At 38.6% G+C, this 25,052-nt stretch overlaps 1 protein-coding gene across 1 annotated transcript; it reads left to right on the forward strand.

The window, feature by feature from the left end:
• Positions 1–6,517: 6,517 nt before the first annotated feature.
• Positions 6,518–22,406, forward strand: LOC105466387 (putative zinc finger protein 735). The gene is made up of 5 exons (XM_071094152.1): positions 6,518–6,524; positions 6,617–6,777; positions 12,651–12,777; positions 13,262–13,357; positions 19,175–22,406. The coding sequence occupies exons 1-5, from the start codon at positions 6,518–6,520 to the stop codon at positions 20,401–20,403; spliced, it is 1,620 nt and encodes a 539-aa protein (XP_070950253.1). The 3' UTR covers positions 20,404–22,406.
• Positions 22,407–25,052: the final 2,646 nt, after the last annotated feature.

The raw sequence follows: 25,052 nt of genomic DNA on the forward strand, positions 1-25,052 counted from the left end.
CCCCACCTGCTCTTCTGTCTCCCATGAGCCAAGGATGAATTTTACATTTCCAAATGGTCGAACGAACCAAAAGAAGACTCATACTTGATGTTTTGAAATTGGAGTTTCCAGTGCCTGTAAGGAAAGTTCTGTGAGATTGCAGCCTCGTGCCTTCATTCACAGGTTGTCTGCGGGAGGCTGCTGTCATGCTGCAGCTGCAGATTTGAGTCATTGCAATCGACATGGGTTGGCAAAGCTGCAAATATTGACCCCTAGCCATTTTGAGGAAGAGGTTTTAGACCCTGGTTTGAGAATTGTCTGGTGGGACTCTGGGCTCTGGGTCAGATTCTTCCCCTCTCGGAGCTGCTTTGACCTTCACCGGGGTGTCTGTAAAGTGGGGGTGCCATGCACCTATTGTGCAGATGTTAAGCCCCAGAGCATCAAATATTGGGGTGCCTGCCTCATGTCACCCACCTCACCTGCAGAGGTCCTAGGATCTGATCCCAACCAGCAGGAGCACTTGGTGTTTGGTAACAGAGACACCACGGAGCTAAGTTGATACCTGCAACTTAGGTATCCCCTGGGGCTCACTCTCTAGGTCAAGGATGGTACAGGGCTGATGTCCTGAATCCCATTCTGGTGGAGCCTCAGATACTACAGGTGCTGAATGAGCTGCTGGCCTGCTGGGATGGGGGCAGCAGCTGGCAGAAATGGGTGTAGCTGCAGGACATTAAGGCAGCTGTGAGGCTACTGGGAGTCACACCTCAGGTCTCACTCCCAGTACCTGCCCAGCCGGAATATTTGTGCCCCAGTGGTTACTATGCAACAGGACCTGACACTGGCCAGGGAGCTATGGCCACAGGCTCTCTGCAGCTGGCCACAAAAAAAGAGTCTTCTCCTCCCCTATGCTAATTTACTGGATCCTCTTCTCTCATTCTCACTTAACCACTTCATTGCCTGAAAGCAGACCCAAAATTGCTCCTTGGACTGAAAATAGTCATTTTTTTCAGCCACCTATAGTGGCTACATCTCCTGGAGAACTTTGATTTTCTAGACACAGAGGGAAGGACAGGATACTGACAGGGCCTGGGTGGAAGATGCTGAAGGGGTCTTGTGGGGAAGGGAGGGAGTAGGGGTCCAACCTCCTGGGGCCTTTCCCCTAAGACGCTCCCTCCTCTCCTCCAATCCCATGCTGCTCCAATCTGTTCTCAGAGTTAGATAGATACAAGCAGCCCTCCTCCAAAGATTGGTCCTTGATTTCATCCCCTATTCATACCCTTTATTGAGATGGGTCTCCTCTTTCTCTGTGTATCAAACCCTCCCAATACATCTAAGATGAAGAGAATGGAGCCAGGCAGTGTGCTGCCCAGGGAATCCTGTAACCCCTGGCCCGTGGATAAACCCCATCCCCACCCCATCTCATGCTGCACTGCCACCAGGGTCAGGTTTTGGTATCAGGATGATGCTGGCCTCACCAAATGAGTTAGGGAGGAGTCCCTCTTTGTCAATTGTTTAGAATAGTTTCAGAAGAAATGGTACCAGTTACTCTTTGTACCTCTGGTAGAATTTGGCGGTGAAAACATCTGGTCCTGGGTTTTTTTGGTTAGTAAGCTATTTATTATTGCCTCAGTTTTAGAACTTGTTATTGGCTTACTCAAAGATTCAACTTCTTCAAAAAAATTTCAACAACAACAGATAAATCTAGAATTTAGTAACAGATGTACCATAGTTCTTAAAGTGTAAGTTTTACTCTCCCCAGTCTGCCATTTTACTAAAGACAAATCATGGTATGACCAAGTTGCTTTATTATACTTGGCCTGATTATTTGGATGAAGTGCAGCAAGAATAATTATTTTTACATAGGTTTTAAAAATTGGAATTGATGAAATTTTGTTCCATAAAATGAATCTCAGATAAGAATTTTTAAAGCTGAGCCAGTCATGAGTCTATACCCTGAAATATGAGTTGCATACATTTCTCTTTTGATATCACGGGATAACTCAGGCTCATGAGCCTGTGAAAAAGTGACATTATTTACTTACCACAGATTAGGAACCCTCTATAGGGACTGTGTAGACAAGGCATAAAGCCAGTTTTCCCAGTGGGCTTTTATTGGCTCTGTAAGTCGAGTTTGATTCCTTAAAGGAAAGCATGTCATTCCAGTCAAAGCCTTGGCAAAATAACTAATTTCCCCAACAGTGTCCTGTTGCAGAAGAAAACATTCTTTTGCACTTATGCAAATTATATTGCCATAAGTTAAGAATGCTCACAAATAGTTTCCAAATTCTGGAGAAAACAGACAGCAACAAATGTGCTCCAAATTTTGTTTACAGAAATATATTTTATTCAATTGCTAAAAGCTGTAAATAGCTCAAAATAAAAGTTTTCAGGACTCTGAAAAACAAAACAAAGAATCAGTAATATTTCAGGCAAAGTCAAAAAATTACTTTAGTCTTATATTAGTTCACTCCATGCAGTTATCTCCCTTTCTGCTTGATATTCATGAACATTTCAACTCTCCATGAGAGTCCTGAAAGTTTTTTCTTTATTCTATTGCCAAAATTTCCAAAGGTATCAGAAACCTGCATTTAAGAGCACCTATCAATGTCCTAAACATGATTGTAAATCACCTTTCAAAGAGGATTAAAACAAGACAACAATTGTCTGTGGATGACAAAGAAGTCTTAGGACAGCCACTATTAAAGCTACAATTGACAGATTTTGGTTACTTCTGTTGCATACAATGATTTTACATAACAATTATTACTATTAATAACATACACTAAGTCATACTGGAATTATACGAGTTTTCCATTGTTTTGAATCACATACCAATAACATATTTATACAAATACAGCCCAAGAAAAATCAAACACCATTTCATATTTGACAATGCTTTCCTTCTTTCCCTTTTTTTTTTTTTTTTTTTTTTTTTTGAGATAGAGTATCCCTCTTTTTGCCCAGACTAGAGTACAATGCTGCAATCTCTGCTCACTGCAACCTCCGCTTCCTGACTTCAAGTTATTCTCCTGCCTCAGCCCCCTGAGTAGCTGAGATTACAGGTGCATGCCACCACATCTGGCTAATTTTTTTGTATTTTTAGTAGAGACAGGGTTTCACCATGTTGTCCAGGCTGGTCTCTAACTCCTGATCTCAGGTGATCCACCCTCCTTGACCTCCCAAAGTGCTGGGATTTCAGGTGTGAGTCATTGCACCCAGCCTGACAATGCTTTCTGACATTTCTTCCTGTATGATTTTTATACCAAATAAGCCAAATGTCATTTTTGTACTTTAGAGGACCTAATATCTAAAAGATGTTTAGGTAAGAAAAATACATAATTTATAATTTGATTTTTTAAAGGTTTGTCAAATATCAAATCCCAGGTTATCATAAGTCACTCATTAACCAAAATGATAACTCAAAAATTTTAAAAAGGCAAAAACCCTTACTCATGAATACAGGGAAGACTTCACTTTCCAAACAATCTTTTTTTCCTTTCCTTTTGCTCCAGTTTATTCAAAAGGGCAGACAAAATCTTTCATTTTTAAAATATTACATGAAAATCTTGTTCATGAAAGAAAGCTAAATCTCACCGTTGCATTAGTGCACTATTGATGTCAAACCTAATTCTTAATAAAACCTTATAGACAAATCTATCTAGTCTTAATCAGTTTGACCATAAGGTAAGATTCCTATAACCCTTTTATAACACTTTACAAATTTTGTAAAAGAGCAGATTAGTGCTCTATGGAAAACCAGTTGTACTTTTATTCCAGTGTTCAATTTATAAAAAAACTGAATACGCCTTTAACTTTAGCCAATATGTTAACACACAGAATTTCTTTTACAAGATGTAAATTTTTACAAACCTTTCACAACTTGGTTAATCCTTCAGCTCCATTTTATCTAACTTAAAACAATCCTTTAATCCTTTAATTTAGGCCAAAAGTAATCCACATTCCCATGACTTCTTGTAATCTTTTACCAAAAACACATTTTACTTTTTTTACATACCTAGCATGTAAAACTGTTTTTATTTCCCAATGATTACTAAAGTGATGTAAACTACAGTACACCATGGTTTCTATTTTTCTGATAAAATATTTGATTTGAGCTCTTATTATTTTTAAACCAATTAATCAAAGCTCCTTCATATTACACACACAACACATAGAAATACACAGATGGAAGAAGATCAAGTACCTGTAAGATTTTTCATTCATCAGTTTCTTAATTGGATTACCACCCTGGCTTCAAGATGGATCCCTAGGAGAAACAGGGCCAGGAAAGCAAAAACCAAGCAGTTTCTACAGCCTAGTAAGTAGGCACAGCTGGAAGGCAAAACAGATTTCCACCCCCGCCCCCCACAAATTAAGTCTGCTATTTTTATACCAGAACCTGGATCCCAAAAAGAGAATCGGCCCATCTCCCATTGGCGTCTTACTTCTCATTGTGGGGAGGGGACATTTCCATGCCTTCTAGGCGGCCAAGAGCACATTTCTCTGATTCAAATGTGCAAAAAGCTGAGTTTCCCCTGTAGCTGCCATTAACCATCCCTAAATATATATTTCCTACCTACTTGTTACATATCTAAATTGTCTCATAATGTGAAGTAATTTCTGATACCCTGGAAAGTAAAAACCATCAGATAATGCAATGCAAAAATGGAACAGAGCCTTAGACTCTGAGAGGGATCTATCTACTTCCAATTCCTGGGGTTTCATGAGGAAAACAGACGTTTTTCCCAAAAAGCCTATTGTGGCACCTCCTCTGTTTTTTCCAAGGACTTCCAGCTGTTGGAGCTTGAATATCTGCAATTAATTAAGCCAACTTTTGGGCCAGGTGTGGTGGCTCATGCCTGTAATCCCAGCACTTTGGGAGGCTGAGGCAAGCGGATCAATTGAGGTCAGGAATTCAAGACCAGCCTGGCCAACATGGTGAAACCCCGTCTCTACTAAACATACAAAAATTAGCCACATGTGGTGGTGGGTGTCTGTAATCCCTACTACTCAGGAGGCTGAGGCAGGAGAATTGATTGATCCCGGGAGGTGGAAGTTGCAGTGAGCCAAGATTGCACCACTGCATTCCAGCCTGAGTGACAGAGCAAGACTCCGTCTCAAAATAAATAAGTAAATAAAATAATAATAATTAAGCCAGCTTTTAACCATGATGTCCTTTTTAAAAACATTTATTTAATTCTCACATTGCTTGACTTTACCCATGCCAAATTGCCAACATTTCTGACTTTTGAACTTCATTAACATAACCTCCCAGTTCAAACCAATAAACTTTTGCTTTGTTTTGTTTTGCGTTTTGTTTTGTTTTGAGATGGAGTCTCCCTCTGTCACCCAGGCTGGAGGGCAGTGGCCAAACTCGGCTCACTGCAACCTCCGCCTCCTGAAACCAATAAGCTTTAACTAAGGTTATGAACCTAACCACGAGTGTACAAGGTATTTTCAAAAAGGTGCCAAGCAGTTTTTACAAAATCTAGAATCTTCAAAGGTAGCTCAGAGAAAGGAAAATCCAAAATGGTTCATGGAGGGGAGGAGAATCAACAAATGTTCACACAGATATCAAATCAGAAAGGACTCATTTCCTAAGCCAGAAATTGAACTCTGAACTCCGGTTGCCACTGTGAGACAGCAAAGCCCAACTACTGAGCTACAGCACTGAGCAGTCTCCAATGGAGTCTCCCAGAAGAAGCCTACAGCAGCCAATTTTGAGCTTGCAAAGGTTTTTAACGGCTCAAAGATCATTTTTAGAGTTAAGTATAACATAAATTTCAAAATTTCTGTATGCTGATAGTAGAAACCAAGAGAAAATACTGCCACACGGCTACAAGTTCAAGCTCCCAAGAACATAAAACAAGAGGGAAACTTGATCCATTATTTTGTTGTTTTTGTTTGTTTCAGGGACTTCTTTTTTGTTTGTTTCTTTCTTTCTTTTTTGAAATGGAGTCTTGCTCTGCCTCCCAGGCTAGAGTGCAATAGCACCATCTTGGCTCACTGCAACCTCTTTCTCCCAGGTTCAAGCAATTCTCCTGCCTCAGCCTCCCAAGTAGCTGGGACTACAGGCGCGTGGGGCCACGCCTGGATAATTTTTGTATTTTTAGTACAGACGGGGTTTTACCATATTTGCCGGGCCTGTCTCGAACTCCTGAACTAGTGACCTGCCTGCTCGGCCTCCCAAAGTGCTGGGATTACAGGTGTGAGCCACCGCGCATGGACGGGAATTACAATTTGAGATGAGATTTGGGTGGAGCCACAGAGTCACACCATATCACTGCAAAGGATCCACAGCAAGAAAGGTCATAAAATCCTAAATTTTAAAATGCTTGTTATTATTTCAATTTATGAATAAATATTGTATATCATTTATAAATGCATGTCACGTTGTACACAAGGTTAAATGCAAATATCCTCTGAAGTTGGCCTGGTTCAGATGAAGGAATAAGCCCTGCCTGTAAAGGCTGCAGCCTAGGCTGTTACTTTTGCTCGATTCAACCCAGTGTCTGATCACGTATTACCTCATTGGGGCATGAAGGGTGGGGCCTGAAACCTTATCCAATCAGGAGCCGCAGACTAGAAACTATCCAATCAGGCTTGCAGCTGGAGAGAACAGGCTGCTTCCGTTAAGTTTGCGGGTCCTTTGTGTTTCTCTGCGTCCAGAGCTGCAGTTCTTCTCTTCACTGCTCTGCGTCCTCTGCTCCTACAGGTCAAATCTATGTGTCCTTGTGTCATGCAGGTATCCGCAAATTTGTGACTGAAAGACCAGGACCCCCTGGAAGCCGAGAAATGGTGAGTGCTGGGTCTGTCATCGTGAGAGAGGGGTGGAGGCTGGTTGGAACCGGCTGAAAGTGGCTGTGGCAGGACCCAAACTTTCCCGCAGTCAGCTCCAGAGTCTGAGGACCCAAATCCTCTTTGGCCCAGCTCGGCTCTCAGTCCCCTTGAGCCGCAAGATGGTGCCTGGGCCAGCGGCTGGGACCCTGGGAGTTGAGTCTTTTTCCTCTGCCGTGGCTTTGCCCTGGACTGGAGGCCTCCCTGGTTTGCTCTGCACTCCCAGCGCCTCACCTCACCCATATTGTGCGGGGATGAGAAAGTCATTGGGGGAGAATCCTGACTCAGGGTACAGGATTCATGAGTGGAAAGAGCTGTGGTCCTGGGTTCCCTAGTTCCTCATTTTTCCTTTTAAAAATGTATGAGAGTCACTGTAAAAATGAGAATCTGATCAAAGTGTGATTCAAGAATAGCGCCCAGCTATGGTTTGTGGGTTGTGATCCATGGGAGAGACTTGAAGAAAAGTCTAAGTTGCATGATGAAGCAAACCAGATTTAATAATTGGTTTGGTAGAGTTATGTAGTTTCCTTATTTGTAAGATCCCGGTGAACATTTCTTGGTTATGTCATCAGAGATTAATTGGCAGTCTGTGGTTTCCTACGCCTGAATATTTTCTTCAAGATAGTAATTTTTGTTTGTTTGTTTGTTTGAGAGGGAGTCTCGCTCTGTCCTCCAAGCTGGAGTTCAGTGGTGCGATCTCACCTCATTACAACCTCTGCCTCCCAGGTTCAAGTGATTGTCCTGCTTCAGCCTCCTGAGTACCTGGGATTACAGGTGCGTGCCATCACGCCCAGCTAATTTGTGTATTTTTGGTAGAGATGGGATTTCACCATGTTGGCCAGGTTGGTCTCCAACTTTTGGTCTCAGGTGATCTGCCTGCCTCAGCCTCCCAACGGCTGGGGTTACGACTGTGAGCCACCACACACCCAGCTGCATTTTTGTTTTACCTTTTATTTTAGGTTCAAGGATACATGCAGGTTTGTTATATAGGTAAAATCGTATCATGAAGTTTTTGTGTAGAGATTATTTTATCACTCAGGTACTAGGCATAGTACCCAACAGATTTGTTTTCTGATTTTCTTCATCCTCCAACCCTCCACCCTGAACTGAACCTCAGTGTCTGTTGTTCTCTTATTTGTGTCCACGTATTCTCATTATTTCCCTCCCACTTAAAAGTGACAACATACAGTTTTTGATTTTCTGTTCCTGCACTAGTTTTCTAAAATAACAGTCTGCAGCTCCATCGACATTGCTGCAAAGGACATGATGATGTTCTTTCTTGTAGCTGCATCATGTTTCATGGTGTTTACATAGCACATTTTCTTTATCCAGTCTACCGTTGAAGACATACAGGTTTATTTCTTGATTTTACTATTGTGAATCGTGCTGCAATTAACATATGCGTGCATGCGTCTTCATGGTAGAATAACTTACATTCATTGGGTATATTCCCAATTGTGGGGTTGGGAGTGGTAATTCTGTTTTCAGGTTTTTTAAAAAATGCCAAGCTGCTTTTCTCAATGGTTAAACAAATTTATACTCCCGTCAGCAGCGTATAAGCATTCAGTTTCTCCATAACCTCATAAGCATCTGTCGTTTTTTTTTTTTTTTTTTGACTTTTTAGTCCAATTGTTTTTATTTGAATTATTTCTTTTTTCTCCATTAGTCTAGTGTTTTATCTGTCTTCTTGGTTTTACATAGAATCAACTTCTGGTTTCGTTGAACTTTTTTTTTTTTTTTTTTTTGAGACAGAGTTTTGCTCTTCTGCCCAGGCTGGAGTGCAGTGGCACGATCTTGGCTCACTGCAACCTCCGCTTTGCATTTTCAAGCGATTCTCCTGCCTCAGCCTCCCAAGTAGCTGGAATTACAGGCATGTACCACCACGCCCAGCTAATTTTTGTATTTTTAGTAGAGACGGGGTTTCACCATGTTGACCAGGCTGGTCTCAAACTCCTGACCTCATGATCTGCCCGCCTTGGCCATCCAAAGTGCTGGGATTACAGGAGTGAGCCACAGTGCATGGCCCATTGAAATTTTTATAGTTGTTTTGTCTCAACCTTCTTCATTTCAGCTCTGATTTTGGTTATTTCTTGACTTTTGCGAGCTTTGAAGTTGGTTTGCTCTTACTTTTGAAATTAACATTAGATTTTTAAATTGAGATCTTTCTAACTTTTTGATGTGGATGTTCAGTTATATACATTTTTTCTTAACACATTATATAACATACATTTATATATATAACACATTATATAGCACATTATATACATTTTTTTCTTAACACATCTTAACACATAGCTCTAACTCTGAGATTCTGGTATGTTGTATTTTGGCTCTAATTAGTTTCAAAAATTTTATTTCTGCCTTCATTATTTACAAAATAGCCATTTGGAAGCTGATTATTCAATCTTTATGTAATTGCATCATTTTGTATGTTTTTTGTATTGAATTATTATTCTGTACATTTTCTTTTTTTTTTTGAGACGGAGTCTTGCTCTGTCACCCAGGCTGGAGTGCAGCGGCATGATCTCGGCTCCCTGCAAGCTCCGCCTCCCGGGTTCACGCTCCTGCCTCAGCCTCCTAAGTAGCTGGGACTGCAGGCGCCCACCACCACGCCCGGCTAATTTTTTGTATTTTTAGTAGAGACGGGGTTTCACCGTGGTCTCGATCTCCTGACCTTGTGATCCGCCCGCCTCGGCCTCCCAAAGTGCTAGGATTACAGGCATGAGCCACTGTGCCCAGCCTGTACATTTTCTGTTTAAAATTAATGATAGAGAAACATAAGAAGAAATAAAAATCCTCTGCTCTTAATGTAAATGCTAACAATTATTCAACGCTTAGTACCAACTCCCAGGGTGCTATGAAAATTAAATCACAAAATATGTTATTCCCAGCACAGTGTTCTGTGACATGCTCCTGAGCACATAGTACCTACTTAATAAACATTGTATTAGTACATGCGTACAGGTTTCCCAAGTACAGATTTACTCAGACATTACTGTCTTCTGTTGTCCCTGTAAACTTTAAAAAGCCAACAAAAATATAGTATTTCAGGGTGGAAATTGGTTGTCTTTATTTGTACCAGAAGTATTTGTATTGGGACAAACGTGGTGTGTGTAAGGGACTCTTTGCTGTGCCTGCTTTCTCTTGCTAATGCTAATAATGTGTCTGGGAAAGCGCAATCAGCATTTACTGGGGATTTGTTGGAAAAGCCCATTCCTGGACCCTTTTGGATCCTGCAGAATCACATTGCATAAACAGGGCCGAGATTACCAACTGATTTATAAACTTGAGGGGTTCAAGATACATTCAGGAGAGTTTAGTTCAACCTTTGCATCAAAGAAAGGCTGCACCGCAAAGAAAACTGCACTGCAGTTTGGTAGGAAGAGGTCAGTGCGGTTCATGCTCCCGTTACTGTAAAGAAAATTGCTGGTGTCTGATAGGGGAGGGCAGGGAAAAAGAAACTTATATTTTAATAGTTATGGAGAAGCTCGTTGTTCTCTCATTGCTGTTAAATCTTTTCAGTTATAAACAACAAAAGTGAGTGAAAGTTTTCTGCAAGCCTCTGTCTTTCTGCCCGTGGGTGTGTGTGGTGGTAGCAGGTGAGTAGGTTGTGCTTTAAAGGCATATTCTCAAGACGCAGGTTTGATATGTCCAGAGCATCGTATCTGAAAATACATTTCAGAGAAAGAAGAGGAAGAGAAAAAAAATCAGTTTTTCTCGGGTGAGCATGTCTCAGATCAAGCGTCGTGTCCACTCTGCCTTTTGGAATGCCTTGTGTTCAGAACTTGCAAATTTTTACTTCTCTACTTGTGCTGTTGATCCCTATTGAGTTTGTTTCAACTATATTTTGTTATTTTTATGATAGTCAAGGGGTTCTGAAAAAAATATTTTTTTTCTGTTTACCATAGCGTTCTATACATTCTCTTCATCTTGGGTTCTTGTATGCCATGCAAAATTCTCACCGCAAATATATGACTTGCAATACTTAAAATGTTCCCATTGTAGCTGTTGAACATGAGAAGGTGTAAATACTCAATATTTCTATTGGGGAAACACAGTTATCTTTGGATATTAGTGAAAAATGAAACATGTCATGTTGAGGTTTAGAAAATGCTCATTTAAACAGGATAGCATTTATTACCCAGAAAGTTCTGAAAAAACTATTAGGAGATACTTGCTCTCCAGGGTGCTAAGGAAAGACTACTTGAAATTACTATTAAAAATTACAGAACAGGGAAGTTATCTGCACCTTCAACTTTGCATAAAACTGATGTTTCTTTATAATTAAATTTAAGCCAGGTGCGGTGGCTCAGGCTTGCAATCCCAGCACTTTGGGAGGCCGAGGCAGGCACATCACGTGAGGTCAGGAGTTCGAGGCCAGCCTGGCCAACATGGTGAAACCCTGTCTCTACTAAAAAAAAAAATACAAAAATTAGCCAGGCGTGGTGGCATGCACCTGTATTTTCAGCTACTCGGGAGGTTGAGGCAGGAGAATTTCTTGAATTCAGGAGGCAGAGGTTGCAGTGAGCTGAGATTGCACCCCTGCACTCTAGCCTGTGCAACAGAGTGAGACTCTGTCTCAATAAATACATAAATAAATAAACAAAATTTATATATAATTGAATTTAGATTACAATTTTCTGAGAGGAGAGAAATACCACAGCAGTGATGTTGTGTCCTGTGTGCATCAGCACGTAATAAAAATGTGTCCCGGTACAGTTGATAACAGTTTTATTCACTTGCTTCAAGATCTCTATGATATTTTTTCCACTATAGAGTTAGTTATTATTCTCTTAATTATTAAGTACACTTAGGAGATTTACTAGCTGAAGTGCATAAACCATCACATTTAATCTGGAAGCTGTCCTTTCTTTTTAGATGTCGTTTTATATATTTGTCTTTTAAAAATGAAGGCTCTTATCTTTATTTACAGGTGAGAGAAACTGGGAAAAACCAAGACTCTGCCACTTAGTGGATGTTTGACAAACTATTCTTACTAGGCTAGAAACATTGGTGAGCTTGCTAAAAATTCAGAAATTCAGACTTTATCTCAAATAGTCTGAAACAAAATCTCACAACACGATCTTTAGTTTATTGCACATATTAAGAATTGAGAGGTACCTTCCAACTCATCATGACTGCTCTGAGAAATATACACAACTTATTCTGCATTATGTAAATATAACACTCAAAAATAAACATGTTCGAGGGGGTGAGGTGGCTCACGCATGCCATCCCAGCACTTTGGGAGGCCAAAGTGGGTGGATCACCTGAGGTCAGGAGTTCAAGGCCTGCCTGGCCAACATGGAGAAATCCTATCTCTATTAAAAATACAAAAATTAGACAGGCATGGTGGCTTACGCATGTAGACTCTGCTACATGGGAGGCTGAGGCAGGAGAATTGCTGGAACTCGGGAGGCGGAGGTTGCAGTGAGCCAACATCACACCACTGCACTCCAGCTTGGGCAACAGAGGGAGATTCGGTTTGAAATAAAAGAAAAAACAAAAAAAAAGAAGAAGAAAAGAAAAAAAAAGAGAGACATGTCCATATTGATGCCCTTAGTTTTATAATTTATTGTCCGGAAAAGTATCAAATCCACCATGGTATTGTGGATCTTATGCTATCCTCTTTTCTCAGAGTTAGATAATACTTCAGTGTTAAAAATTATCTTATTGAATAATTTTAGTCACTAAGTGAGAACCACTTCTTTTTACTCTCTTTTTAAACTTGAATCAAATAAAAATCTCTGCCTATGGCCACCGGTTGTTTGTGTGTTCATGTTTTTTGTTTTGTTTTGTTTTTTTGTTTGTTTTTTTTTGTTTGTTTGTTTCAGGGACTGTTGACATTCAGAGATGTGGCTATAGAGTTCTCTCTGGCGGAATGGCAATGCCTGGATCGTGCTCAGCAGAATTTGTATAGAGATGTGATGTTAGAGAACTACAAAAACCTGGTCTCCCTGGGTGAGGATAACTTCAATACACCATTCCTAATATATTGCCTTTCTCTCTTTTCTAAGATGATTTTGGTAATTTCTGCTTTGCATGAATGAATTTTAGCTCTCCGATTTTAAGAAAATCTTGTGGATTCATTGGTGTAGAACAAATTCTTCAGGATGTTTTATCTTGACCTAAACTTTTCCCTTCCCTGAGCTTATGTATCTTTTGCTCTAGGTTAGTGGCAATTCCAAAAGTCTCATGGCATAAAATAGCATTGCCCATGCCTTAGAATTCAGTTGCCACCATCAATTTTTGATTCCGTATTACTGAGTAGTGAAATTAAGGACCTATAAATTTAAAATAATTTCTAAATATTTAGAAAATTCTGTTATGAATCAATGTTAATTTTCTAGAACTTTCTATTATATCCTCTTTACTAAGCATAAGACTAATTTGGTAATTAAAGAATTCAGCCAGATTTATGTTACTTTTTTTCTGAATAAAACAGATATTGCTGTCTCTAAGCCAGACTTGATCACCCATCTAGAGCAAAATAAAGAGCCCCGGAATATAAAGAAAAATGAGATGTTAGCCAAACACCCAGGTAGGTGATAGCAAATTAAGTAGATGAGACAGATGAGAGGTACACAAGTTAAGAAGGCATCCATTCCTTAAAATGTAGTCTGGGGAGCTGTGCTTCGATGGAAAGAGTTTCTGGGAAGCCTGAGTCATTTTTTTCTATTGCTCTCACACAGGGACACCTGTTGCAGGATTTAGGAGGATGAAAGACACCTCGGGTTTAAAACAGGAGAATCTTTTATTGAGTGCAGACCGAGCAGACTCACATCCAAAGACTGGGCCCAGAACAAAGACAGCACTTGACTTTTATACACACTTCACAAGGAGGGTGGGCTAGCTTGAAGCAAGCTTACAGTGGTGTGAAAGCAGGGATACAGAGGCAGGACAAAGACAGTTAATCAAATTGTAACAGCTTCATAACTCAGGATTGCGCATAACTGTTGCCAGGCAACCCAGATGTCCCTTGTCTAGGTTTGCCTAGGCACAGGCTTATCCCATAACCTTCACTATGGTGCCTAGACAGCTGTGGTTCAGGCCTGCTCCGGCTTCTCATGACCTTCACTGTACTTCTTAGGTAAAACAGAATACTTGAAGTTAACTAGTTACAGAGACTAAGAATCTATAAACAGGCCGGGCGCGGTGGCTCAAGCCTGTAATCCCAGCACTTTGGGAGGCCGAGACGGGCGGATCACTAGGTCAGGAGATCAAGACCATCCTGGCTAACACGGTGAAACCCCGACTCTACTAAAAAATACAAAAAAAAACTAGCCGGGCGAGGTGGCGGGCGCCTGTAGTCCCAGCTACTCGGGAGGCTGAGGCAGGAGAATGGCGTAAACTCGGGCGGCAGAGCTTGCAGTGAGCTGAGATCTGGCCACTGCCCTCCAGCTTGGGCGACAGAGCGAGACTCCGTCTCAAAAAAAAAAAAAAAAAAAAAAAAAAAAAGAATCTATAAACTTATACTATAAAACAAAGGAAAATTTGATTTTCTTCTCCCAATGTTGATGGAGTACTGGGCGAGTCTCCAGAGCACATTAGATAATATTTATCAAGACTTTTCCTGGGTCTGGGCTGTGCCTATTGCTGCCTCTGGGACAAGTCAGCCTAATATAGGAAAGCTTATTTCTCTTTCTTTTTTATTTTATTTTTCTTTAACTTCCCGCCTCACACCTTCTGCCCCATGCTGTTAAATTCTCTAAGGATTCTACTTTCGCTTCAGTAATCTTTCTTCAAGTTTACAGTATGAGCCAAAGTTTTCTTTATGGCTTATCAGGGACTGCACAAACTGGTTTGCCATTACTTTTGGGGACACACTAATATCTGCATATTTTTGAGAAACTCTATGTTAAACCACTTTTAAAATTCTTTTTTTGCATCATGTCTAAAATGTGTGAGAACAGTAGTTTCTGTTTCATTGGTGGTTGTCCATTTTTCTGCACATGCCATTCTGTTTTTATTACCATAGCCTTGAGATATAACTTAAAGTTTTTTTTACAATTTTTAAATTTTTATATCTGTATGTATTTATTTATTTAGAGGCTGGGTTATGATACTTGCTATGTGGGCATATGCAAGCGGGGTACCTCTTATGTCTTCATTTTACTGTGCTGCATATTTTAGATATAGATTTATACATGGTATTGCTGGATTATGTGATAATTTCATTTTTATTTATTTGAAGAACATGATTTTTTTATGATGGGTGCACCTTTTTTTCTCATCAACAACTTACATAGGTTTCAATTTCTTTACATCATGAACATAGTTGGTGTTTTAAAAAATTTATAGTGGTCATCCTAATTGATATAAGGTAGTTTTGTATTGTGATTTCGTTTTGCATTTTTCTATAAATTATCAATTTTGTGCAACTTTTCAAATGCTTCTTTTCATTTGTATATCCTTTTTATTAAAGTTTAGCTTAATCATTTGTCCATTTCTTTTTTTTTTTTTTTTTTTTTGAGATTGAGTTTCACTGTTGTTGCCCAGGCTGGAGTGCAATGGCATGATTTTGGCGCATGGCAACCTCTGCCTCCTGGATTAAAATGATTCTCCTGCCTTGGCCTCCTGAGTAGCTGGGATCAGGGATGTGCCACCATGTACAGCTAATTTTGTATTTTTAGTAAAGATGGGTTTCACATGTTGGTCAGGCTAGTCTCAAATTCCTGACCTCAGGTGCTCTGCCCACTTCAGCCTCCCAAAGTTCTGGGATTACATGCATGAGCCACGTCACCCATTTCTAAATCAAGTAATTAGTTTTTCTTGTCTAGCTCTAGGAGTTGTTTATATATTCTCAATATTAAGTCTTATCACATGTGATTTTCAAATATTGTCACCCATTTCTTGGGTGATACTGTCACTCTATTAAATGTTTTATTTGATTGCAGAAATTTTGAAGTTTAGCCCAGTTAAATTTTTCTGTTCTTCTCTTTGTTGCTCAAGCATTTAATGGCATATCTAAGAAAATGGTGCCAAGACCAATGTCATGTCTTTCCATTGTATTTTTTTTTAGTTAAAGTATTTTGTTGAAAATATTTTTTGTATATGATGCAATTAAAGCATCCAACTTCATTGTTTCAATGTAGATATCCAGTTTTCAACATTATCTGTTGAAGGGATTATATTTTCTCCATTGTCTGCTCATGACAACCTTAAGGCAGATTATTTGGTCATACACAGAAGAGTTCAATTGCTGGGCTCCCTGTTTTGTTCTATCATGTCTTTATCTGTCTTTCTGTGAGTACCACATAGTTATTGTTATTGCAGCTTTTTATTATGATTTGAAATTATGAAGTATAATGCCTCGGTGTTTTTCATGTGTGTTTCTCTAGATATAGTTCATAATAAAATTTAAAAATTTTAAACAATATTCCAGGAATAAATATATTTTTGGAATTTTGATACAGATTATATTAAATTAGTTCACCACTTCGGGTCATATTGACATCTTAACAAATTAAGTTGTCACTTAAATATGTTGACCCTTGAGCAAAAATATTAAATTAAGTTATTTGACCCTGTGCAAGAATACAGTGAAGAGTGTGTTTATTTCCATACATTTTTGATTTGCCAGTATTACTTTTTTCTTTTTAGTTTTTTTCAGTTTTGGCTAGAAAACATACACTGTATGATTTTGCTCTTCTTAAAGTTTTTTTTGACACAGGGTTTCTCACTCTGTTGCCCAGACTGTGGTGCAGTAGCACAATCTTGGCTCATCGTAGCCTGAACCACATGGACTCAAGTAATCCTTTTACCTTGGCCTCCTGAGTGGCTGGCACTACAGACATACTCCACCATGCCCAGCTAATTTTTAATTATTTGTAGAAACAGGGTCTCACTGTGTTCCCAGGGCTGGTATCAAAATTCTTGCCCCAAGTGATCCTTCCACCTTGGCCTTCCAACGTGCTGGGATTACACCTGGAGCCACTGCCCCCGGCTGATCTTTTGAAATTTACTAGGTCTTATGTGTTCTGACAGAATACACCGGGTGCAAATAAGAATATTGTGTATCCAATTGCTTTTCATTGGAGAGTTCTGTGTACATGTCTGTTTAAAGCCTATTTGGTTTGTGATATGGTGTAGATGCCCTCCAAATCTCATGTAGAAATATAATCTCCATTGTTGGATGTGGGGCCTAATGAGAGCTGTTTGCATCATGGAGACAAATCCCTCATGAATGACTTGGTACAATCCCCTTGGTAGTCATAGAGTTCTCACTCTATTAATCCACATGAGAGCTGGTTGTTTAAAGGAACCTGGCTCCTCCACCTCACACGTGCATCATCTTTCACCATGTGACATGTTTGGTTCTTTTTTGCCTTCCGCTATAATTTTAAGCTTCCTCATATCCTCACCAGAAGCAGATGCTGGTATATACTTCTTGTACAGTCTACTGAATTGTGAACCAAAGAAATCTTTTTCTGTATCAGTTATCCAGTCTGAGGTTATTTTCTATAGCAATGCAAAATGAATTCATACACAATATAATGTTCTTCAGGTTTTCTGTTTTTTTAATTGATTATTTTAATTTTTTCTTTATTGAAATTGAGGTATTAATGTTTATAATTTTTGTTGCTATTTTATTTCTTGCTTCATTTCTGTCAATATTTGCTTTACATATTTTGAAGCCCTGATGTTATATATGCACATATATATAGATAGACATAATAGTTATAGATTCCTAGCAGATTGACTCATTTTACCATTATATAATATCAATCTGTCTCATGCTAGTAATTGACTCATTTTCTTTTGTGTGTCTATAAATATTTTTTCTTTGTGCTACATTGGAGATTTTATAAAACCTCTTAATGTTATAACAGTGTATTTTAATCTGGTAAAAAAAAAAATGACTTCAGTTGCATAGAACAATTTGTCCTCATTATATCTACCCTATACTTACTGATGTTGCAAATTATATCTTTGTATATTTTATGATTATTTTTATGCTTATATATTTCAAATTTTAAATACTAACAGTGTTTTCTGCACGATCACAATAATGACACAGAATTTTACTTTTTTGTATATGCATATGTTTTTCAGAAAGTTACGTATTTTCATATGATTATATATTTTTTTCATCATATTATTTTAAGTGGAAAGACCTCTTTTCAGCATTTTATTTAGGGCACATGTAGCGTTTATATGCTTCTCCAGCATTTGTTTATTCTGGAATATCTTCATTGTTTATTTTGTAGTACATTTACATTTTTGCTGGTTATATTCTCACCATGAAGATTTTTTTCAGCACTTTGACCATTTTACACAGTTCTTTTCTGACCTGCAAGGTTTCTGTTGACAAATTCATTGGTTGTCTCGGAGGACTATGCTTATAAATAATACCTCACTTTTATCTTGCAGCTCCCAAGATTATCTTATGGTTTGTGACTTTTCAAACTTTGCTTAAATATGTGTTATGGATCTTTTTGTGTATATCCTAGTTTGTTTGTTTAGCTTCTTCATTTTTTTATATTACTTTTTTTCCTACTTTTAAATTTTTTCAGTTATTCTTTTTTACCTCCACAATTGTTTATTTTTATTATTCCAAGCTTTTTGTTGATATTCTTATTTTTCTGATTTTATTTTGGTGTCTGGTTTTCCATTTTTCTCATTGAGCATAATATGGATTATCTTAAATTTTAAAAATTAATACATATATCTTTATTTTTATAGTTGCTTTTTCACAATTTTTGAGTTTTTTGATTAGACCATGTTGCCCAAATATTTTGTATACATTGTAATCTTTGGTTGAGATTTAGACACTAACATAAAACTACCTTTCACAGTATTTATAATACGGCTCTTTCCTGGCATAGCCTGAAACCAATTGTCTTGCGCAAAGATTCTGGGAGTCTCACGACCATGTTCTTAGGATGTGTCTTGTCTGCAATTTTGTACTTATTTTTCAGTTGAAAGACTTCTTCATATTTCCTCTTACTGGTCAGTAACTACTTTCTACACCTATTGTCTGTCCATGGTACTGCAGTCTTTCTGCTGTTGTAACATTCACTTTTTATCTCAAAAGAATTAAATCTGTCATTAAAGACACCATGTTCTTCTGTTGGGGATGAGGAAGGGCTGTGTTGAGTAAATGTAGCAGACTTTTCTATCTGTAAAGCTCTTGACATTGTGCTCACATGGTGCACACACTTTCTAAATTTCTAACAAAGGTATTTTGATTACTATGATTCTGTTACATTTATACATCTATGAAGGAATTATGGCCTGTGATGTTTTGATATGCCATTTTGCTAATGTACCATATATAATTTTATATATTCGATTTGTAAAGTATATTTATCTGAGTCCAGTAAGTAGAGTAATTTGTGATTTTTATGTCTTTCAGTTATGTGTTCTCATTGCACCCAAGACCTTCAGCCACAGCAGGGCATAAAAGATTCACTCCAAAAAGTAATACCAAGAACATATGAAAAATGTGGAAATGAGAATTTACAATTTAAAAAATGCTGTAAAAGTGTGGGTGAGTGTGAGGTGCACAAAGGAGGTTATAATGATGTTAACCAATGTTTGTCAACTACCCAAAACAAAATATTTCAGACTCATAAATATGTCAAAGTCTTTGGTAAATTTTCAAATTCCAGTAAGCATAAGACAAGACATACTGGAAAGAATCGTTTCAAATGTAAAAAATATGGCAAATCATTTTGCATGCTTTCACACCTAAATCAACATCAGGTAATTCATACTAGGGAGAAGTCTTACAAATGTGAAGAATGTGGCAAATCCTTTAACTGCTCCTCATACTGTACTAAACATAAAAGAATTCATATTGGAGAGAAACCCTACAGATGTGAGGAACGTGGCAAAGCCTTTCGCTGGTCCTCAAGCCTTAGTAGACATAAGAGAATTCATACTGGAGAGAAACCCTTCACATGTGAAGGATGTGGCCAAGCCTTTAGCCGGTCCTCAGCCCTTAAGAAACATAACCAAATTCATACTAGAGGGAAACCCTACACATGTGAAGAATGTGGCAAAGCCTTTAGGCGCTCCTCAGCACTTACTAACCACAAGAGAATTCATACTGGAGAGAGACCCTACAAATGTGAAGAATGTGGCAAAACCTTTACCTTTTCCTCAGCCCTCACTGACCACAAGAGAATTCATACTAGAGAGAGACCCTACATATGTGAAGAATGCGGCAAAGCCTTTAACTGCTCCTCCAGCCTTGTGCAACATAAGAGAATTCATACCGGAGAGAAACCCTACACATGTGAAGAATGTGGCAAAGCCTTTAGGTGCTCCTCAGCCCTTACTAACCACAAGAGAATTCATACTGGAGAGAGACCCTACAAATGTGAAGAATGTGGCAAAGCCTTTAGCTTTTCCTCAGCCCTCACTGACCACAAGAGAATTCATACTGGAGAGAGACCCTACGCATGTGAAGAATGTGGCAAAGCCTTTAACTGCTCCTCAACCCTTAAGAAGCATAAGAGAATTCACACTGGAGAGAAACCCTACAAATGTGAAGGATGTGGCAGAGCTTTTACATGGCATTCAAGTTTTGCTATACATAGGATACGTCATACTGGAGAGAAACCCCACAAATGTGAATAATGTGGCAAAGTCCACCCTCAGGCCTTATAATACATAAAATAATTTATACTGAAAAAAAAACACTACAAGTGTAGAGAATGTGGTCAGGCCTTTAACCAGTTCCAAACCTTAATTGAACATATGAGAATTCATATTGGATGAAAATCTTATAAATGTAAGTAACAAACCCTTTGACTAATGCTTAAACTTAATAAACCTAAGAGAATTTATTGAAAAAAGAATTTTTTTGAGATGGAGTCTCACTTTGTCACCCAGGCTGGAGTACAGTGGCATGATCTCACCTCACTGCAAACTCTTCCTTCCAGGTTCAAGTGATTCTCCTGCCTCAGCCTCCTGAGTAGCTGGGATTACAGGCGCCCACCACCACACTGGCTGATTTTTTATTTTTAGTAGAGACGGGGTTTTGCCATGTTGGCCAACCTGGTCTCGAACTCCTGACCTCAGGTGATCCATCTGCCTCAGCCTCCCAAAGCCTAAGAGAATTTATATTAGACCCTAGAAAGGTAAAAAATGTGACAAAACCTTTAAGCACACTCAGGCTTTACACAATATCTTATAATTCATTCTAGAGAGAAACCCTACAAAAGCAAAGAATGTGGTAAAGCTTTTAACTAGTCTTGAACCCTTATTATACATAAGATAATACTGAAGAGAAACCCTACAATAAGGAATATGGCAATGTCATTAAAAAGTCCTCAAACCTGAACAAATGTAAGGTAATTGATACTGGAGAGAACCACTGCAATTGTAGAAAATAATGTGGCAAAGCCTTTAACTGGTTCTCCATCCTAATTAATTTAAAAATTTTATACTGGAGAGAAACTCCAAATACATAAAAAATGTGACAGAGCATTTAACCACACCTCAAACTTTTCTAAAAAAGAGAAATCATGCTGTTGAGAAACTCCAGAAATGTGTTCAATGTGGCAAGGCCTTTAAATGGTAGTCATATGTTATGGTAAGTAAGATAATTTATACTGAAGACAACTCCTACAAATATGAAGAATGTGGCAAAACTTTTAACAAATTCTCATATGACACAGGAAAGCATTTCTACTAGAGAAAAATTGTACAAAGAATGTGAAAAGTCATTAATATCAGCTCACATCTTAGTATCAAAGTTTATACTTAATAAAAGCATTATAGGTCAGGTGTGTTGGCTCATGCTTGTAATTCCAGCACTTTGGGAGGCCAAGATTGGTGGATCATGAGGTCAGGAGTTCAAGACCAGCCTGACCAATATGGTAAAGCCCATTTTTACTAAAAATACAAAAATTAGCCAGGCATGGTGGCATGCACCTGTAATCCCAGCTACTCGAGAGGCTGAGGCAGGAGAACTGCTTGAACCTGGGAGGCGGAGGTTGCAGTGAACCTAAATAGAGCTGCTACACTGTAGCCTGGGTGACAGAGCAAGACTCCATCTCAAAAAAACAAAGCATTATAAATGTGATTACTGTAAAAAGACTTCAGAAAATGTAGGCCTTCAAAGTAAAAACTATTTATTCTGAAGACATACAAACATAAAGAGGATTGTTGTACCTTTACTTGCATTATAGATTTTATTGTACACGTTTTATATTAAAGGAAAAATCTGAAGCAGTTAAACTGGTGAAGCAGACACCAGTTTATACTAAATTCTTTTTGCAGGTCTAGTAAATGGGGAAAATATGTTTAATCAAAAATTGTTTACATAAACATTTGAGGATTCACAGTAAAAAGAATAAAGGCACTGAAACTTCAGACATTACACTAAATCAGAGTGTTGAGTGTAAAAGAGATCCAAATATATTTTTTAAAAAGTAGATTTTTTTTGGAGATTTATAATTATCTTTGAGGTTATGCTTCTTTTTCTGTAAAACAAAATTAGATTTTCTGAAAAACAAATAATAATGTAACTCAAGTCTCAGATTATTTCATGTTGATTCTGCCCATTGTTTAAGTATTTCATCAATTGTTGCATCAGAGATATGAGAGATTGTTTTTTTCAATGTACATTTATGTAATAAAATGCAATAAATTTAAAAAATGTTTGAAGATTATGTGTGATCTTAATTTTTAATTAAACAAAGTTGTTTTTTAATGTGTTAAAACTATTGTGGTTTGAATGAAGTGGAAATTTACCATCAACATTAATGTGTCCCATTTTACTTAAGGTTCTAAGTGAACAATGGTGACAGTATACTATTTGGTAATGTAGGGGAATGACATCTCTAGTAATCTCTCTTTTGCCAGTGTTTTTTGTTTGTTTGGTTTGAGACGGAATCTTGCTCTGTTGCCTAGGCTGGAGTGCAGTGGCATGATCTTCACTCAGTGCAACCTCCACCTCCTGAGTCCAAGCGATTCTCCTGCCTCAGCCTGCCAAGTAGCTGGGACAACAGGCATGCGCCACCATACCTGGCTAATTTTTATATTTTTAGTAGAGACAGGGTTTCACCATGTTGGCCAAGCTGGTCTTGAACTCCTGACCTCAGGTGATCCACCCGCCTCGGTGCCCTAAAGTGCTGGGATTATAGGCATGAGCCACCACACCTGGCCCTCCAGTGGTTTTAAACTGTAAATAAGTTGAATAATTTTGTTCTCATAGGTCAAGTTTGTATTCTTATTTACCTTATTTTGATTTTTAAAAATGTTTGTGGGTAGATTGTGTGGCATACACACTTATGGCATATATGAGGTATTTAAACATGGGCATACATTATTTAATTATCACAGCAGAGTAAATGAGGTATTCGTCACCTTGAGCATGTATTTATCCTTTGTATTACAAACAATCCCATTATATAGCTTTAGGTATTTCAATATGTGCAATTGAATTATTAACCACAGGGTCATTTTATGATCATAAAAGTTACATGAGTATAATTAATATCCATACATTTCTGAGTCTCGATTAAATAGTTTTAAAAGTTTGTTTTATATATTTTTTGTACATGTGGCCTCTCTGCTGACAAAGAAAAAAAAAACACTTTTAGTTTTGATTTACATAGAGTTACATATGCAAATATATTACTCTAAAGATATATCAGCCAGGCACAGTGGCTCAGACCTGTAATCTCGAAACCCCATCTCTACTAAAAATACAAAAAATTAGCTGGGTGTGGTGGTGCGTGCCTGTATTCCCAGCTACTAGGGAGGCTGAGGCAGGAAAATCACTTGATCCTGGGATACAGAGGTTGCAGTGAGCCAAGATGCCACCCTGCACTCCAGCCTGGATGACAGAGCAAGACGCTGTTTAAAAATTGTTTTAAAAAGGTATACCTTACACATAAGAAAGTTATGTAGCAAGTGGGTGTGTTTGCGTGTGAGTTTGTATGCATTTCAGAATTGAACAATGTTGAAACAAAAAAGATTATTTTAATAAGGTGGATAATTAACGAGAAACAGGAAACCTCAGAGATTCTCAAAAAAAAAAGTTTATATTCTCTGCCTTGTATTGAATTCGTCAGTGTAAAATCTTATCCCACCCAAATCTTATCTCAAATTGTAATCCCCACGTGTCAAGGGAGGGACTTGATGGGAGGTGATTGGAACATGGGGGTAGTTTTCCTCCATGCTATTTTTGATAGTAATTGAGTTCTCAAAAGATCTGATGGTTTTATAAGTGGTGGTTTTTTTCTGCTCACCCTCTCTCCTGCTGCCTAGTCAAGAAGGTACTTGCTTATCCTTCACCTTCTACCATAATTGTAGGTTTCCTAGTCCTCTCAAACCATGCAGAATTGTAAGTTAAACCTCCTTTCTGTATAAATTATCCATTCTCTGGTAGTATCTGCATAGTAGTGTGAAAACAGACTAATACAGAAAATTAATACTGGGAGTTTGGGGCACTGCTACAAAGATAATTGAAAATGTGGAAGTGACTTTGGATCTGGGTAATAGGCGGAGGTTGAAACAGTTTAGAGGGCTCAGAAAAAGATAGAAAAATGTGGGAAAGTTTGGAACTTCCTAGAGACTTGTTGAATGCTTTTGACCAAAATACTAACAGTGATATGGATGATAAAGTCCAGGCTGAGGTTGTCTCAGATGGAGATGAGAAACTTATGTTTAAAATGGAAGCAGAACATAAAAGTTTGGAAAATTTGCAACCTGACCATGAAGTAGAACATAAAACCCCATTTTTTGGAAAGAAATTCAAGCCGCTGCAGAAAATTGCAAAAGTAAAGAGAAGCTGAATGTTAATAACCAAGACCATGGGGAAAATGTCTTCAGGTCATGTCAAAGATCTGAGACAGGTCCTTCCATCACAGGCCAGGAGCCATAGGAGGAAACAATGGTTCCATGGTTGAGGCCCAGGGCCCCACTCCTCTATGAAGCCTTGGGACTTGGTGCCCTGCATCCTAGCTGCTCCAGATCCAGCTGTGGCTAAAAAGAGCCAAGGTACAGCTTGGGTTATTTCTTCAGAAAGGGCAATCCTCAAGCCTTGGTGGCTTCCATGTGGTGGTGTGCATGCGAGTGCATATAAGACAAAAGTTGAGCTCTAAGAGGAACCTCTGCCTCGATTTCAGAGGATGTATAAAAATGCCTGAATGTTCAGTCAGAAGTCTTCTACAGGGGCAGAGCCCTCATGGAGAACCTGTGATAGGGCAATGCAGAAGGGAAATGTGGGGTTGGAGCCCTCACACACAGAGTCCCCACTGAAGCTGCCTGCGGGA

Source organism: Macaca nemestrina, chromosome 4 (assembly GCF_043159975.1).
Source record: "Macaca nemestrina isolate mMacNem1 chromosome 4, mMacNem.hap1, whole genome shotgun sequence".
NCBI lineage: Eukaryota > Metazoa > Chordata > Mammalia > Primates > Cercopithecidae > Macaca > Macaca nemestrina.